This window comes from Ceratotherium simum, chromosome 8, assembly GCF_057802395.1.
Source record: "Ceratotherium simum simum isolate JZ-2026a chromosome 8, ASM5780239v1, whole genome shotgun sequence".
Lineage (NCBI taxonomy): Eukaryota > Metazoa > Chordata > Mammalia > Perissodactyla > Rhinocerotidae > Ceratotherium > Ceratotherium simum.
Window position 1 is genome coordinate 6,051,408 of NC_141907.1, and position 19,355 is coordinate 6,070,762.

Sequence of the window (19,355 nt, forward strand, 5' to 3'; positions counted from 1 at the left end):
GATCAATCTAAAATTTAAACAAGAGGAATTCATTTAAAAATTTTTAAAAGACTCCCTCTGTAAATCTCGGCCCCTTAATTATACCTTTCCTATCACTTAACTTCAGAAACTGGATCCTTGGCTCTGGGGCAGAACACGACAGGGAATTCAAGAATTAAACAAGCTTCTAGGGACCATCTCTTTAATCTCGACAATTCAACTGCCCCAGAAACCAAGGTTTTCATATGGGAAAGAAAACCCATCACATACATTATCTATTAGCTGCTCAGAGTATTCTCTCTCCTTCTTCTCCACATCTGCCAGGGTGATGTATTCAGAATCACCAGTGCCCAGCATTTCCGTGTTTGACAGTTTGACCTGAAGTCCCTTTTCTAATTCCTCCAAGTCCTGAAAAAAAAACAAAAGAAAGAAAATAAGCAAAGAAGAAATCTAATGTATCTTAAATTCTAGAAAAAGAAATGCTTTTATTTTTTACCACATTATCATGAAATATTTCTTAGCTGTAATTAAATTCTCTGGATGTTATCCTACTTAAGGTTTGATGATAAAAATCTATCTCTCATTAAACACAGAGCCTCAAGAACAATGGATTATTTTCTATATCCCCCCTTGCCCTGCAAAAAATAGACCATACTTAAAAAACAATGAAATAGCATCTTTCAATCCTTACGATGTCCTGGAAAATGTCATGACATCCTGGAGATTGGGAGGGAATGCTTCTTCCCCACTCTTCTGGTTTCCATGGGGAATGATGACTCACTGCACCCCAGGGAGGAAGTGATCCCTATTTGATTGGCAGATTCAAAAGAAGGAAGTGAGCACAGTAGCATAGCCTGCCCAGCCTCTTCTTCTTCGGGATGGACCACTCAGGGGAGGCCACTGCTCTGGTGTGGCCCAGATGTCCTGCTTCCATGTGGGGAGGCCTGAGGTGGCCCAGGAGGCAGGCAGTGTAGCATATCCTGGGATTCAGTATCAGGAAGCCATGACTGCTCGCATCTGAGCCACCTCCTCCAGGCTGGCCTCACTCAGTGATGAAGCTGACATTTCCGTATCTGCCTCCCTGACTCCTTGTTTCTTAATTCATTCAGAACTCAGAAAGGAAAAGGGAAGCCCTCTGTATGGAGTCTGTGAAACCCCAACATGGAGTGTGGGAGGCAGTTCTGTTTTCTCCAGAGCTGGGTTCAGTGATGTATAATCAATGCTGGTGTGGGTCCAGGCTCATCAGGAAAAATAACAGTGAGAAAAACTGCTACTGAGTATCCAAGCCGAGGCCGTATGTGACTGCTAATCCTCACAGCATCTCGACCAGTGAGAAATGCTGGTTCTTTTCCAGATGAGGAGCCTGATATATGGGAAGCCCACTTTGTCCTGAGTCTCCCAGTAGCAAGTGCGTGCTGGGCTTGTCCCTCAGGCCCCCTGACTCCAGCCAGCCACTCTCCCACTGCAGGCACCATGCTGCTTCTCGCAAAAGAGCAGCTGCCATTTCTGAGCACTGGTCCTCTTCTGGAAGTTTTGAGGCTATGCTGAGCATTAAATAAAAGTACACATTTAAAGCACTTGGCCAGACAACAGTAGCCACTATTATAATTAAGATGATTGGCAAGTGGTGGAGGTGGAATTTGATCCCAGGTCTGCAGACTGCAAAGCTCGTATTCTTTCCATACGATATTGCTGCACTGTTACTAGTATACTATGAGTACCACCACCATTATCATTATTTTTATCATTGGAGAGTCATTTAAACTCAGTGAGCCTCAGTTTCCTCAGCTGTAAACAAAAATAATAGTGGCTACTCACAGGGCTGTGGTGAAGATTAAGTAAAATAATGTGTGAAAAGCACCGTGTGCATTGGCTGATGATGATGACCATGGTAGTGGTAGTACTGAGGATGATGACCATGATAATGATGAAGATGATGACGTACCGCCTTCTCCCTGGGATGCAGTGATTAATCCTCCCCCATGGAATCCGGAGAGTAGAGAAGAAACATGCCCTCCCAATCCCCCAATGTCACAGTGGTGGGAATAAGGATGATGATGATGTCTAGGATGAAGATGATAGTGGTGAGGGTAGTACCGAGAATGATGACAACAATGACAATGATGGTGCAAGATGATGGTGGTGGTGGTAAGGAAGAAGACGATGGTGATGGTGGTGGGAATGAGGAAGATGAGGATGATGATGAAGATAATGATAACGGTGGTGATGGCAATAACAAGAATGACGACGACAATGATAAAGATAATGGTGATAATGGCAACAGTGATGACGATGAAGATGATGATGACAGTAGTAGAGGTGGTGATGGTGGCGGTAATAACATGATAATGATGGCAATGATATTGATGATGATGATGAAGATGAAGATGACTATTGTGGTGGTAATGAGGATGATGGCAGCTATCATGCATTCAGGGTCTAACTGTTACTTTGCTAGGTGCTTCATACACATTTCTCTTATCCTTTCTGTAAACCCGTGAGACAGGAATTATCCCATTGCACAAAGGAAGGGATTCCGAGAATTTGTGACAGCTAGAACCAGGATATCAACCTCCACCAGTCTGACTCCAAGCCCTGACTCGTTTGCTGCACAAAAAACAATATAAACTTTGTATAAAGACTGAGGAGAGAAGAATGTAAACTAGCATAAACAGTTATAGCCAATAAACACATTACATATTTACAAATACCCCAAACTTGGGCAGAAAATAACATTAACAGCAGTTTCTCTTTGAACAGTGGATATGACCAACATTTTTCTCTTTTTTCTGCTCCCAATATTTTTCCAAATTTTAATAATATGCATTACCATTTTTATATTTGTATACATACTTTTTTATTTTAAATTTTTATTTATTTTATTTTTTTCTTTATTGTGAATTTTTGTTGTACATTGTCAGTCACCATATAAATGTACACATACTTTTATACATAATTATATTGTTAAAAAGTGTATACTGTAATAAACTATTTTTATACATGAAAGCAAAAATAGTTTTATATTATGAAAGTTTCATATTATGTTTTATATATTGTAATAAACCATTTTTGTTACCTTGAACTATAGGTTGAAGACTTACATTTTCTTGTTTTGAAAGAATCTTCTGGTATAATTCATCATCAGACTTCTTTTTAGGAAGAAGGTCAAGGAGGCACATTTTTAAAATCTGAATAAACATCTATTGCCAGAAAAGGAAATATAAGGAAGACAAAGGTTTAAACAATGATATCTCCCTCCATCCCCCTCCTCCTCCTCATCATAACCCTTTTCTCGCTCTCTCTCCACACACACACACCTACTTTTTGCTATAGAAAAGGAACTCAGATTATAAATCCTCACAACGGCCTATAACAGATTGCATTTTCAGAAGTTTCTAAAGAAAAATGCTTCGTTTCTTCTGCATTCATTTATTCAACAAACATTCATTAGAGGCCTACTCTGTGCCAGCCCCTGCGTGTCCCCATTTCCATATAAGTCAAGAAAATATAAAAGGCAAAGAGGGCTGCTCCTTTGTGGAAAGAATCAGAGGGACAGTTGCACGGAACCGGGATGTGTGAAGTCATCCGCTCCAGCCTCCTGTCTCGATGGATGGAGACGTCCCCTAAACCAAGAAGGATCCTCCCATAGGCGGGGACACCCAGGAAAGTCCAAGGGTGCTGTCTCCACAGTTTGTTTAACCAACCACCTATTGTAGGACATCTGAATATTTCCAGTTTGGGGCTGTTATGAATAAAGCTGCTTCGATCATTCATGTACAGATCTTTGTGTGAACATCTGTTTCTCTGAGATAAATGCACAAGAGTGCAATTGCTGGGTCTTCTGGTAACTGCATGTTTAGTTTTAGGAGAAACTGTTTTTCAGTGTGGCGTTTACATTCCCACCAGCAATGTCTGAGTGATCCAGTTTCTCCACATCCTCACCAGCATCTGGGGTTGTCACTGTTTTTCATTTTAGTCATCTGATAGATGTGTAGTCATATTTCTTTGTGGGTTTAATTTGCATTTCTCTAATGGCTTAACGATGGTGAACATCTTTTTATGTGCGCTGTGTGTGTGTGGTTACTTGCCAACTGTATATCCTTTTTGGTGAAATATCTGTTATGTCTTTTGCCCATTTTCTAATTCGATTGTTTACTTATTTCTATTGAGGTTTGAGAGTTCTTTACATATTCTAGGTAGAAGTCCTCTGTTGACATGTAATTTGCAAATATCTTCTCTCTTTCTTTTCGTCCTCTTAATAGGGTCTTTTATACAGCAGAAGTTTTTAATTTTGATGAGGTTCAATTTATTAGTTTTCCCTTTTATGGGTCACACTTTTGGTGCTAATTCCAAGAACTCTTTGCCTGGGTCTAGAACCCAAAGATTTGCTCCTGTGTTTTTTCCTAAAAGACTTATAATTTTATATTTCCCATTTAAGCACGTGATCCATTTTGAGCTAATTTTTATACGAGGCGTGAGGTTTAGCTTGAGGTTCATTTTTGTTTGTTTGTGGGTGTCCAATTGCTCTAGAACCATTTATTGAAACGTTCATCATTCCTCCACTGCATTGCTCTTGCCCCCGTGTGAAAGGTCAGTTAGGCATATCTGGGTGGTAAGGCATTTTTTAACGCAGGGGTTAGCAAATATTTTTCTGTAAAGAGGCACCTAGTAAATATTTTTGAGTTTGCAGACCATACTATCGCTTTTGCAGCTACTGAATTCTGCGGTTACAGCATGAAGGCAGCCACGGGTGACATGTAGAAGAACAGGCGTGGCCGCATTGGCCCAAAGGCCACAGTTTTTTGTTTGTTTGTTTTTGTGAGGAAGATTGGCCCTGGGCTAACATCCGTGCCCATATTCCTCTACTTTATATGTGGGACGCCCGCCACAGCATGGCTTGATAAGTGGTGTGTAGGTCTGCGCCCGAGATCCGAACCTGCAAAACCCAGGCCGCTGAAGCGGAGCACTCAAACTTAACCACTACTACACCACCAGGCCGGCCCCTAAGGGCCACAGTTTTTGACCCTTGATTTAGGGTTCGTTAAACACTCTTCTGTGCCAGGCTAATGTGTATTATCTCACTTGATCTTCACAGCACACAGAAGGTTGGTCCATTCTTCCCGTTTTATAGATAAGGAACTCTCTGCTGAGCAATCTGGACAACTGGCCTCACGTCAGGAAGGACAGCCCAGAGGGACAAACCCGAGACTCTTTCCACCAACCTTCATTCTGCTCGCCAGTGCTGATGAGCTCTAAGAAGACAGATGTTGTCCTGGCTTTCTACCCATTGACGTCTGAGGCCACGTGAGGGAACATTCTTTTTTCAAGATGTTAGTCTCAAATCTGTTTTCTTTTTGACTCCAAACTGAATCAGTAATGTTTATGGGTCTTGTCCCATTCCTTTCAATTTTAAAAACTTTTTATTTTGGAATAATTATAGATGCAGAGAAAGGTGCAGAAACAGTCGAGTCCGGTGGGTTCACCCCGGGGCTGACATCTACATCACTGAAGTACAGTATCAACCCGGACACGGGCGTTGTTCCACTGGACTTAACTACAGACCTAACTCGTTTCACCCATGCTTACACGCACTCATTTGTGTGTGTGTGTGTGGTTCTACACAATTTTACCCCATCTATATAGTCACGTTACCACTGCCACAATTGAGACAGAGAATGTTTCAGCACCAAGAGGCATGCCCTAGTTCTAGTGCTCCCCTTTATTAGCCACCCCCCACACGCACATCCCCTAACCCGTTCTCATCTCCGCCATTCTGCTTTCAAGGGTTACAAGTGCAGCTTTTCTCCACCTCCCAGATAAGCCCAGCAACAGTTTCTTCCTCCTCAAGTGCCCCCAGGGAGCTCCAAGCTTCTGGGCTGCATGACGGTCTCATCTGGTCTGAACTCTGACCTGTGATGACAGATCTCTACCAGGAAACGAAACTTGAGGTCTTCGTGTAACACGGCCCCCTCCCACTCGCCACGTTTCTACAGGTCCTGCACACGACGAAGATACGCCCCACGGTGAATGAAGGGCCTTACCCGGTGAGCAGCTCTCCCAGGGCGGTGTCAGTGTCAGCTGGACACATTTCTGTTGAGCGCCTACTACATGCAGGGCACTGTGCTGGGCCCTGGGGACACACAGACCTTGTGCAGAGACAGACCTCATTGGGGTTCTGACTCTGCCATTCACCAGCCATGTGGTCTTGGGCAACTGACTCGACCTTTCTGAGCCTCAGGTTCCTCATAAGTGAAACAGCAGTGAGGGCTCGAGATCAGAGATTTGAAGCACTTAGCCTAGCAGAGTATAAGTGCTTAATGAAAGGTGCTGTGATGGTGCTGGTCATATAGCCCCCACAGAGCCTGGAGAGGTGCCCACAGAGACCCTTCAAAGGGGGACAACTTGACTTCCTAGTAAGTCCATGGGGTAAGAGCTGGAAGGACATTATCTTTACACCTTTCCTAAAGTGGCCCAGAGAGGGGAAGGGACTTACCCAAGGTTGCACAGCTCATGAGTGTCAGAGGATAGACTAGAACCCAAGTCTCTGACTCCTCATCTGGTGTTTCTGGAACTTCCCCAGGTTCCAGCTCCGTGTCTCCCTGCAGGGAAGGCACCGTCCCCACACTCACCCAGATCCCCTCTTGCACACTCTCACAGTACTCTCTTGTTTGCTCTGTCATACTGTGTGCCACTGGGCATTTGTGCTGTCTGTTTACCGCCATCTCCCCCTGGACAGTGGGCTCCACAGAGGCAGGGGCCGTCCTGGCACTGCGCCTGGCACGGGGGAAGGCTGCCCACAGAGAAGTGGGCAGACGAGTGACGTGGATACCCTCTCCAGAGAGCAGGCTGCTTTCCTGTGGGCATTCACTGGGTACCCCGGGGGCGAGGTCAGCCAGGACCACGTCACCCATCAGCTGGGTGGGGCTCTGAGCACAGAAATAATCGACCCTCCAGGGAGCACAGAGCCTTTGGGAAAATCGCCAGGGCCACCTGCCCAGGTGGCCCAGGTGTGGCCGAGTGACAGCAGCCTGCTGCTGCAGGCGGGCCGGTGCCTCGTGTCCACGGGCCTCTGCCGGGGTGGGATGTGGTGAGGCTGCGGGAACAGGCTCTATTTCTGGAACCCTAGTATGATTATGGCTGCAAATACTGGCCCCTGGAGAGGAGGCCCATCCTGCTCACACGGGGCCCACTTTTCTTTTTGCCGCATCCCCCGTGATATTCTTTTATTTCTCCAGTTCATAATGAAGCGCCTTGTGGGCATATCTGTCTGTGTCCCTGCTTTTACCTCTGTCACTCTCTCCATCTACCCATCTCCCTTTCTCTTTCCAGCAGGCCTCTCTCTCCCTCCTCTCTGCAGGTCTCAGGCCTCCTTCAATAATTCAGAGAACATGCCTCAGGGAGAAACAACTCCTCTCTCTAACCCCCTGCCCTTGACACCCGGCTAACCCCTGGGGGGCTCCGTAGCTACAGGGGCCTCATCTCTCTGACTTCCCGCAGCTCCCGTCCAGTGGTGGGATTCACTCAGAGACTATGTGCATCTGGCGGAGACCAGTCTTGTCTTCCTGATGTCAGGAAGGCTCTGAGTTCTCCTCCATTCACTCAGAGAATGCATGCCTATAAAAAGGCACTACACGTCCCATCTTGGCTCCAACTTAGAGCCTTATGACTTTGGGTGAGTCCTCCTCTCTGTGCCTCAGTTTCCTCATCTGTAAAATGGAGATAATAATGGCACCCACCTCTCCAGGTTGTGGTGAGGTTTAAAGGGAACCACCTGTATAACACCCCAGGCCTAGGACATAGTAAGCACTCAATTAAGTTAGCGCCGCCTAACGACGGTTCGTCAATGACAGACTGCATACACGATGGTGGTCCCATAAGTTTAGTACCATATAGCCCAGGTGTGTAGTAGGCTCTACCATTTGGGTTTGTGTAGGTCACACTCTATGAAATTTGCACAACAATGAAATTGCCTAACGACGCATTTCTCAGAACGTATCCTCGTCGTTAAGCGAGGCATGACTGTATTATTCTCATATCATCATTCCTTTAAAAATACTGCTCTTCTAAACATCTTCGACCTCTGTCTCCATCAGGAGGTGTGCTCCGACCATAGGCCTCCTCTTTCTGCTCAGCCCCTCAGCTCTGGTTACAGCAAAGCCTGTGCCCCATCCGCAGCCACGAACCGCTTTTCCATTCTGTGGTCAGACGCCCAATGCTGCTCTCCCCTCCGCTGTCACCGAGACCCATTTCCCGAGGGTCTCCGGGACTCAGCGCACAGAGAGCCTTGTCTCCCCGTCCCTGCCCCAGCAAAGGGAGGGGGCACGCCTCCCCACCTACCACGTGCTCCTCCTGCCTCAGCAACGCGTCCACACGCAGCAGATCTCTCAGGTGGAGGCTGTAGATACACAAGTCAAGGTCCACACTGCAAGTCGAGAGAAACAGAAGAGGCTTTGAGAGGACTTCAAGTGGGGAGAGGTCACTGAGTATTGGCACGTCCCTGCTCAGGACAAGCCAGGGTGCATCCTGGCCCCAGATTTTAAATTCTGCAGCCTGCAGAGATCCCTAATGACCACCAAAGATTTATAGGAAGGAATCAAAGGTGCTATGTGAAACTCGCATCTGATCAGAAGGGAACAGTCATTGGGACATCAAAGACAAAACATAAGTGAGAGAAAATAACACGTCCTCCCTGGGCATTTTCACGTGTAGCGTCACATGTCACCTTTCCTCAGGGCCATCACGGAGACATTCTCGTGCCCATTTTACAGATGAGGAAACTGATTCAGACATCAAGGGTAACACGGTCACAGGGCAGATAGGTGGTGGGGTGTACACAAAGGCCCATGACCTTTTCTCCCACAAAGGCAAATGCGTTTTAAACGACTACACTCCCACCCGCACTGTTCCGAGTCTGCTAAGTCCAGAAGCTCACACAGCTCCTCCCAGCCAGGTGGGCGGAGCCAAGCAAGCTCCTGTCCGACGACGTCCCTCCTTCCCTGGGCCACCTTCAGGGTCAACACAAGCTCTGGGGTCGGGGCCACTCTTTCCACAGCCCTGAGCCGGGGCCGTGCCTGGCTCACCTCACCCAGGGCCCCTCGGACCCAGCGACCTTCAGAGCAGACAGAGGCCTGAGGACAGACGCTCGAACCCGCAGACTGAGTTCCTTGAGCACCTACCATGTGCTGAGCCCTGCTCTGGGCTGGGTAGTTGGGTGATTTAGAGAGTGGGCTCTAGAGATACGGTGGTGGGGTCAAACCCAGCTCCATCACTCACATGCTGTGTGACACTGGGCAAGTCATCAGCCTCTCTGTGTCTCGCTTTATTCTTCATAAACGGGAGTAATAATAGCACTTACCTCAGAGGGTTGTTAGGAGGAATTAATTCTCCACCTGATTAATATCTATTCATCACTGAGCCTGTCCCAGGCTCCCACTGGGCAGTAGGGACACAGTACGAAGAAGACAGACCTGATCCTTGTGGTCATGTGATAATTAATCCCTGCGATGTGCTTAGCACTCTGCTCCGTACACAGAAGGCACTCAATCAGTGCTAGCTGCTGCTGTGCAATGCACGGGGCACGTCCCTGATTAAACGAGGCCCCCTGAGGTCTCTCCCCAGGGCTCAGGCCTGCCTCCATCACCCCACGCTGGCCCTAACCACACGGTAAGTGACAGAGGGTTACCGGGCTCCAGCTGTGACACTGGGTCCCTGTGTGTCCGTGGCTGGGTCACTTAACCTCTCTGGGCCTCTGTTTCCTCCTCTGACAATGATATGGCCCATTGGTCTGCAGCCTCCATCCGGCCCCTCCTTACCTCTCACAGGTCAGCGCCTCGGGGAAGCTGTTTGCCCGGAGGAAGGTGCGGCTGAGGAACCTGTCATCGCTGGTGGCCGAGTGGATGCTGGACGAGGAGCTGCAGTCGTCCTTCTCGGCCTGGCTCAGGCTCCCCAGGCTACTGGAAGGCGAAGCCTCCACCGGCTGGTTCGGCAGAACAGCCTGCTTCAAGTTTTCGTGCAGAGACGGGTTGGAGGAACCGTCGGCCAGAGGCTGGGGTGGCAGGAGAGAAAACACACTCAGTCCCCGTGACCTGCCACGAGTTGTTTCAGCAACCCCACCAGCGATACAGGACGGCAGCTCCCGGAAGGCCGGCCTGGCAGAGTGGGGAGGGGAGTGAGTGACATGGTGGAGCTCCCGCCCCAGGGTCACGGTGACACCTGCACCCCAGGGACCCGTGTCAAGTGAGCTCTAGTCCCTTCACTTATCCCCAGGAGGTGAGCCCCTCTGCACCAGGCTCTCACCCCTTAGCTATTAGCCTGGGTCTGTTCCCCGATGGCCCACCTGTACCCCGCACTCGGCTGCCGGCTCTGACCTCCTCCACAGCAGGCCCACCTGCCCTGCCCTATCTCCCTCGCTGCTGTCTAGACCCCCGGGCCTGCTCTGTCCATCAACCTGCTGACCACTTAGCGCTTCTCCACCTATGTGGGTGTCACCCTCCTGCCCCCAGGCCTTCAAGGTGGCTCCTCACTGCCCTGGGATAGACTCAAAGCTCCTTATCCAGGAACTCAAGCCCCACGCACTGCCACGACCACACGAGGTCACAGCCCTGCGGCTGGCACAGCCGAGGGCTCAGCAAATGTCAGCAGCCACCTCTGTCCAGCCTCGGTTCTGCTGCTCCCAGGTGTGCGGGCCCCAGGGGTACTGAGCAGGCTGCCAGCTCCAAACCCTCCTGGTCATTCATTCTTCTGGGCCTTTCCAGATGCTGGTCCCCTTGCCTGAAACATCCCTGACTCATCGTCTGCTGGGCCGAGCATCCCTCCCTCCAGACATAGACCCCAGAGTCTTCCTGCCCTTGTACCCAGGCCCAGCCCATGCTGGTCCCACAGGCCCCTGGTCATTTCTGTCTTGCCTGTCACCACACACTGTCCTGCAATCTCCACCCAGACTGTGAGGGCCTCCAGGGCGAGGAAGATGCTGTCCAGACCACCGGATAATCCCAGTGCCCCCCACAGAGCCTGCCCAGCAATGGGTGTTAAAATGAACAAATGCTCCTGGCCTGGGAGTTCTGTCCCTTCATCCATCACCGGATAGCTAAGTGAAGGAAGTGGTTCCCAATGTGTGTTCCAGGCAATAGCTCCATGAACTATAACCAGTTACCATGCACCATAAGGGTTCCGCAGAAAAATTAATTTGGGAAAGTCTGTGTTAAAAAGGTGGAATACGGGGCCAGCCCAGTGGCTCAGCAGTTAAGTGCACGTGCTCCACTTCAGCAGCCCGGGGTTCGCAGGTTCGGCTCCCGGGCATGGACCGACGCACAACTTGTGAAGCCATGCTGTGGTGGCGTCCCATATAAAGTAGAGGAAGATGGGCACGGATGTTAGCCCAGGGCCAGTCTTGCTCAGCAAAAAAAGAGGAGGATTGGCATCAGATGTTAGCTCAGGGCTGATCTTCCTCACCAAAAAAAAAAAAAAAAAATGTGGAATAATATCTTTGGTGCAGGAATTCTCCATATCTCCTTCAACATGCTCTGGCTGTCTTCAAAAGCAAATGATAGTCTAAAAAACTGAACGTGTACTGAGGTCTTAGATGTCACACAGTGTTCTAAGCCCTCATGTCTGTTATCCTCTCGAACCCTCAAAACAACATGGTGAGGCAGGAGGGCCATTACCCCCATCTCATAGATGAGGAAACTAAGGCTCTGGGAACTCAGGAAGTGGCCAACAGTACACAGCTGAGACGGGGGTTAGGACTGAGTCTGTGTGACTCCAGGGTCCGTCCTCTCTACTGCCAGGAGAGCAGGAGCATGCCCCTGAACTTACTTGACCAGGAAACTCTTTCCTTCACAGAGTGTCTCATAGGCCGAGGGCTCCCTGAAGTACACGGAATATGCCGCTCTCTGTGATACTCCTGGCCACAGGTGTGAACGCCTGGCTTCAGGTGTGAGGCCTCTAGCCAGGTGTGGGGGTTGACTCTGGCCCTGCCCCTTCCTGCAGGGTGACCTCGGGTAGGTCCTTAGCCTCTCTGGGCCTCAGTTTCCTCGTGTGTAAAGTGGAGATAACAATACAGTCATACACCACATAATGACACTTTGGTCAATGACGGACTGCACAGACGATGGGAGTCCCATAGATTAGCACCATACAGCCCAGGTATGCAGTCTGCTATACCATCTGGGTTTGTGTAAGTCCACTCTGACGTTCACACAATGACGAAATGGCTTAATGCCAGATTTCTCTGAACCTATTCTCATTGTTAAGCCATGCACAACTGTATTATTTATCTTAGAAGAATACTGCCAGGCTGAAATGCCTAATGCATGACAAATGCTTAGCACGATGCCAGCCCCATAGTAAGTGTTCAGTGTCAGCTGCTGGCATTAGCCCTGGGGTCTGCGAATGAGGATGAGTGTTAGTTACTGGGTCAGTATCAACATTTGTATTCGTGTCAAAAGAGCAGGGCAGATGCTGCCCTACTGTGCCGTCACCTGGTGTCCCTAGGGACACAACGGACCACGATAATTCCTTACCTTGCTAGACCAGGAACATACCCCATCCCTGGCAAAGCTGTCATAAAACGGATTAACCCTAAAGTTCTGCTCAGTTACAAAGGCTCAAAAGTATCCCTATTACAATGAATTGCCATAAAACCCTCAAACAGGACCAAAAGTCCCACATTTAATCCCCCATTCCTACCCTAACCTCAGGTACATTACGGAATAATTGCGTTTCTAAGAGGGAGCTCAGGACTCTCACCCGGAACTTCTGATTGATGGGATAGACGACTTTTGCCTTCAGTGCAAATGCTGTGATATTGCTGTTGAAAGACGGCCCACATTCCTGGGAAGGAGAGAGAACAAATGGCATGTTCCATAAAACGAAGGATAAACCACCAAGAGTTTCCAAAATGCCGCATCCCATTTGTAACAGTGGCCTCAGGGAGGGACCATAATAGGCACATTTAGATCCAAGTAAGTGCTCACTTGCTAGAGCAATGGGTGAATGGATGGATGAATGGGTAGATGGTTGGTGAATGGACAGATAGATAGATGGACAGATGGAAGGATGGATGGATGGATGGATGGATGGACAGATGAATGGACAGATAGATGGATAAGTCGGAGGATGGATGGATAGATGGCTGGATGGGGGATGGATGAATGTACGTGGGTGGATGGATGGACAGATAGATGTTATCAAAAGAGAACAGCACATTCTTCATTTAATTCTAAGTCTTCAGCTTTGGAAGAAATAAGGATCTAGTCCAAAGTCTTGCATGAATATTGCCACATGTAAGTGTTTATACCCCTGACGACTCTAAAATTATTGTTTTCTTTTTCTATAATTTTTATTGTGAACACCTTTTAGTGGAAAAAGAAAACACAGAATAATTTTAGAGTCATCGGGGTATAAACACTTACATGTGACAATATTCACACAATACTTTGGATTAGATCCTTAAACAAAAAGAAGTGGTTGGGCAAGTCTGTAACCTCTCAGCCTCAGTCTTCCCAGACAGTAACAGGTGCATATCTGCCCCAGGATGGCGTAGAGAAGCTAAGCAGGGGGCGGCTGTAAGTAGTGGTGTAAGGAGCTGCTGTCAAACCCTGCTCAGGAAGTGCCTCCCCTGGGAAGCCTTCCCTGACTGTAGCTGGATGGACTTATTCATGCCTCCTCTACACCCCCACATCCTCTCTGTATGTCTTCACTTGGTGAAGTCAGCGCTGAATAAATGCCTTGGAAACACCAGCAGGTGGATGAAGGCGAGCAGGCAGACAAGTCAGGAGACTCCAGACCAGGAGCAACGTCCACTCAACAGTCCTGAACAGGTGACAGGTACAAACTGCATCTACATCTGTTTCAATGCTTTTCAACCAAATCTTGAAGAAACCAAATGATTGGTTTCCAATTGCTGATTTCACCTTGGAATAAGACACCCTATGGGGGGGAACACAGAAGGAATGATCACTTCCTCATAATGTGGGATGTTGAAACAGCACCGGACCGTGGCCCACATAGGTCTCCAGAGAGGGGTTCACCCACGTGATGCCCTTCTGAGCAGGGCAGCGAGGGTGAGGGCCCTGGGTCTTGTCATTTCTATCTATACCTTATGACTCACAAAAACAGACTTAGATGACAAGAGTGGGGCAAGACCCCCAACACGTGCTACCTCCTGAAGCTTCCAAGGACCCTGCCACAGAGGTTGCTGTCTCCATGTCCCAGACGGGGAAGATGACAGAGAGGTTAAGCCGTGTGCCCGAGATCACACAGCTAATAAATGCCAGAACTGGGATCTGAATTCGGATTCCCTGGCTCCAGAGTCCCTCCTCTTTAGCTGACACCATCCTGTCTCCTTCAACGTGATACCAAAAGGACAAGTGTGGGAGCCAGGAAATTCAAGGAAGTGGGAGTTCAGGAGAGCCGGCCCCTGGGCTTGGCTTCACCAGGCCCCTGGGCCACAAGTCAGATCCTGGGGTGCTGTTACCCCCACACCCCAACCCGCCATGTCCAATCAACCATAAATCTCACCAACTTAACCTCCTAAATGTCTCTCAAATCCACAGCCCTGGGCCAAGCCACCCTCACCGTTACCCTGAAGGCTGCAACGGCCTCCCAGCTGGCTCCCCATCCGTGTACTGAGGGCCTACTGTGTGCAGGCACTTGATGCACACTTGCTCATTTAATTATCACAAGACAGTCAGCGTTGGGAGGCTGGTGCTATGATCATCCCATTTTACGGAGAGGCAAACCAAGGCTCAGAGGCCCACACCTTCCAATCCATTCTCCACGTGGCAATCAAATGATCTTCTAAACATGCAGTTTCCATCACTGCCTGGCTTAAAACCCTTCCTGGCTTTCCTTTGACCCGGGGGAGCAGAGCATGGCCTGCCCCCAGCCCCCAGCATCCAGTCCCACTCTCTGCTTGAAGCTGTGTTGGTACAAAAGCAATGAGTGGCAGGAAGATTAAGAAGGCTGACTTCAGAACTGGTTCTATAATTTGCGGACCCAGCGCGAAATGAAGATGAGGGTGGGGGAATCCTACTCAAAAATGATGAAGAATTTCAAGACAGCAGAGTCCAGAAATGAGGGCCAGAGCCTGACTGAGCACAGGGCCTGTGACTGCACAGGTCGCGCACCCGTGAAGCCGGCCCTGGCTGATGTCCAGGTGGAGGCACACCTGCTCAGGGAAAGACGCTAAAGCACAAAGGGCACTGCGTGTCTTGAAACTTCTTACAAACAGAAGTGAAAAGAAAGAACAGAATGAAAGGGGTGAAAAAGGAGAGGAAAGCATGGTCACTGCCTTTCAGAGGTTCATTTTCAAAAGGGTAGACACAAAAACAAAATTGCACATAATATGAAAAACGTAATTATAAGGAGAAAGGATGTGGATGGCTATGGGCCACCTGAGATGTTTGGAAGCAGAACGTGGGGACAAGGAGCCTGGGCATGTGCATTAAAAACACAATCCCAGCTGCCAGCATTACTCCAGCTGTGTGGGGAACCTCTGGACGCAATGGCTTTTCCATCCCACCCACTGCAGACTGCAGTCCCCTCAAGGGCAGGCCCAGTGACAGTCACGCGTATGTCCCGGGATGAAGGACCTAGAAGCACTTGGCAAACGGAATCAGTGAACAGGACTGAACAGGCTTCTGCTACCTGAACAGGACCCACCATTTTTAGTTTTTTACAGCTCTTCTTCTTAAGTTCATATGTCCTCCAAATTCTGATAATCTCCACAACCATAGCAAAACAATTATTCAGAAAATTGGTTATAGCACAAATTTACAACGTAAAACTTCTTCAGCTGAAGCAATGCAATTATTCAGAAAATTAGTTAAAGCATAACTGTAGGAAAAGAAAAGCCATTTCACTCCCTGACATAGAGGTGTTCCTTCAGTGAATGCACAAAATGCATCCATAGAGGAGACATCCCCTCCCTCCTCCAAAGCAGAAGGACATGATGGAGAGGTCCGAGGCTGTGAAGTAGCACGCCTCAGAGCCTTCTGGAATCTTCTGTTTGTTTTTAGCTGACGTGAGCTATTTATGAAAACAGGATTCATGCAAGGGGTGGCACGAGCCACAAACGTCTGGGCTTTCCGTGCATTCAAGGACGTCGGAGTTATAGCTCAACCCACCCCGTCGAAATCAGTCCTGCCCACATTCCTTGACGAGCTCAGTCTGCAGAAGGCAGGCGCGTTTCGGTAAGCCAGTCACCGGAACAGGCAGATCTTTAACTTAACGCTTGGCAATTATTAGCTTGATTATGGGCATCGGCAAGGCATGGCTAAATAGTTAACAGGTAAAACATTACTAGGTAGAAAAAATAAGCTAGCCTCCTAGGGGGGTAGGAAGACTGGGCTCCCCTGCAAACACTGTCTGAGCACCTATTGTGTGGCAGCAATGTTCACAGAGTTAACTCTTTGGTGACCCTGGGGGCCCAGCATCATTACTGTCATCGTAAAGCTGGGAAACCTGAGGCTCAGATAGGTTATGTTTCTTGCTCAACATCACACAGCAAACAGGTGGCAGAGCTGGGACCGGGTTCCGGGATTCTGGATCCCGAAGCCAGTGTTGTTTTCATCACATCCAAGGCTGCCCGCTGTGTGAGTGGGGTTGTTTTTTTTTAATGGCTTTATTGAGATATGACTCACATACCAGGCAATTCAACCACGGAAAGTGTACAATTTAATAATTTTCAGTATATTCACAGATATGTGCAATCATCACCAGTCAATTGTAGAACATTTTCCTCACATCAAAAAGAAACCCTGTACCCTTTAGCCATCACCCCGTTCCTCCCATTCCCCTGCCCCCACCCTATGCAACCACTAGTCTTCTTTCTGTCTCATAAATTTCCCTGTTCTGGACACTTCATACGAATGGAATCCTATAATATGTGGTCTCCTGTGACTGGTTTTTTTCAGTTAGAGTAATATTTTCAAGGTTCATCCATGTTGCAGAATGTTTCAGGACTTCATTCCGTTTTACGGCTGAATAGTATTCCACTGTATGGACAGACCACACTTTGTCTATTCATTCGTCAGCTGATGGTCATTTAGGGTGTTTCCACATTTTGGCTATTGTGAACAGTGCTGCTATGAACATTTGTGTACAAGTTTTTACATGGACATATGTTTTCATTTCTATGAGCAGGGTTTTAATAACAACGAGGGAGGGGAACAGAGGGATAGAAAGAGACAGATGAGGGAAAGAGAAACAGGCAGGGAGACATCACACACCCACAGGCAAATCCACACTGTCACACAGACATACACAGAGGCCCACAGAGACGCACAAAAAAAGAGAGATGGACATACAGAGAGACACACTGATACACACACAGGCACGGACACACATGGAGAGACAAGCACCTAGAAACAGAGAGGGTGGGAGCATGAGCTGAAGACACACAGCCATACCAGGACGTGTCGACTCATCTGCGGTGAGCCCTGCTCCTAGAGCAGCCAGGAGCTCCCTCTCCAGCTCCAGCGCCCCGGGTCAGCCCTGGGGAGGGCAGTGAATCCTTCCACGGGGTCCTGCCCAGGGTGGGTGAGGGAAGCTCTGTCTCCAGAATCTGTGGGAAGTGCCTGCAGGGGGTGACTCCCCAAAACCGATTTTTCAACTTAACTAGAAGCTTCCCCCTACTGATTTCAAACTTTTTGGTGAAATTCATTTTAAAACACCATGGTAAGCGGACACTGCTGGCCATGACTGGGAGCGCCAGGGCAGTGGGGTGTGGGGAAGCGGCCCTCCCCAGGCAGGGGCCGAACAGCCCCAAATCTCAGCTATGTGCCTCGGGACAGCGACCATCTCCCGAGCCTCAGTTTCCTCATTTGGAAAATGGGGATAGAAACCAACCCCATGGGGCTGCTGAGAGAACTGCAAGAGATAATCCACACGAGTGTCCACATCACTCGGAAATGATCTGCGTGAAAATGCGTGGCACTCAGCAGGGGCTAAAAAGAAACTTCATTCAGTCTTCTTTTCCCAGGGTCTCTCTCTCCCTCTCTCTCTATATCTATCTACCTACCTAACTACCTGTCTTTACCTTTAGACAATTGAGGCTGAAAGACTGGAGCCTGCGGCACTTTCTGGGGACCAGGAAGTGACTACAAATATCACGTCTGTGGAAGAAACGCCCTCTCCATCCGTGGAGCTCATGCGGGAAGCGATGCCTTATGGGCAGGCTCCGGCGGGATGGAGTAGGGGCCAGTGAGGAAGGAACAGGGAGAATCCATCTTTTAACATCTCCGTCCGAGGCCCAGAACTCCCACTCCCAGATATTCACCGAATATTTACTGAAAAGAAATAAAACGAAATGAAAACAAGTAAACAAACATATAGAAACATGCACAGAAGTGTTATTCAGAATAGCCAAACACTGGAAACAACCCACACTGTGGCAAATCCCCACAAGGGACTATGCAATTAAAAAGGATGAGTTATTGCTACGGGCAACCACACAGATAAATCTCAAAGGCATTATGTTGAGGGAATGCAGGCGCAAGAAAGCACACGATTCCACTCAAAGAAGGTTCTAGAACAGCAAAACCAATCATGGCGACGGAAATCACAACAGAGGCTGCCTCTGGAAGGGGTGGAGGATGGGAGGACTAACCAGAAAGGGGCACTAGAGAACTTTCGGGGTGCTGGGACGTTCTTGATTGGGTATCAGTTACCGGGGTGTATACACTTGCCAAACTCACCAAATGGTAAACTTAAAATCTGTGCATTTTATTGTATATAAATTATACCTCAAAAAAGAAGCCTACTGGGACCCGAGATCTGTCAGAGGCTCGTCTGTCTGACAGCTGTGCTGCCAGGTGGGACATATGACACCCAACGTCACCTCAGCAAACACACCCCAACACACAGCTTACGTCCAGAGGCTCCTCATCCTTTGAGGTCTGCGCTTCTCTCTTCCTCCTCCTGGGTGGGGAGGCGGTTTCCGAGGGGGTCTGTGCGTTAGACTCCAAATTCTTGAGCAGACTTTGAGCGTCATCTTTCTAAAATCCAAAGGAGGGGGGGACATTGAAGTCGGTCAGCCTAGTGCCCCTGTGACTTTAGCCACCAACCCCCCCAGCAGTCCTGTCTGCCCATCTCGGTGCTCCTGCCTGGCCCCGTGTGTGCAGTGCCCCATCTCCCGCTCCCGCCTGGGCTCAGCGACACATCCTTCAAGACCGTCCAGGTGCCACCTTCCTGAGAAGCCCCCAAATCAGTTGTTTGTAAACCCAAATCAACACTCATGGTGCTTTGGTGGTCATTCTGGAAGGTGTGTGGAACGGTGAAAAACGTGAGTTGCCTGACAGGCGATTTTGCACTGCGACTGGACAGGGCGAGGCTCTGTCCTCTTGTCTCAGCTCTCCTACTGCAAACAAGGGGCC

General features: G+C 48.8%; 1 protein-coding gene across 4 annotated transcripts in view; it reads right to left on the minus strand.

Moving 5' to 3' along the window:
• Positions 1-19,355, minus strand: part of EVC (EvC ciliary complex subunit 1) — a 77,550-nt gene that overhangs the window by 52,441 nt on the left and 5,754 nt on the right. For 3 of the 4 annotated variants that reach the window (XM_087434906.1, XM_087434903.1, XM_087434902.1), the window contains exons 2-7: positions 18,852-18,977; positions 12,727-12,810; positions 9,792-10,024; positions 8,317-8,401; positions 3,081-3,179; positions 250-387 (exon numbers count right to left, since the gene is read on the minus strand). In XM_087434906.1, the coding sequence (XP_087291032.1) occupies positions 250-387; positions 3,081-3,179; positions 8,317-8,401; positions 9,792-10,024; positions 12,727-12,810; positions 18,852-18,977 (765 nt within the window). The remainder of the gene's footprint in view (positions 1-249; positions 388-3,080; positions 3,180-8,316; positions 8,402-9,791; positions 10,025-12,726; positions 12,811-18,851; positions 18,978-19,355) is intronic. The other variant, XM_087434904.1, reaches the window with a different exon arrangement.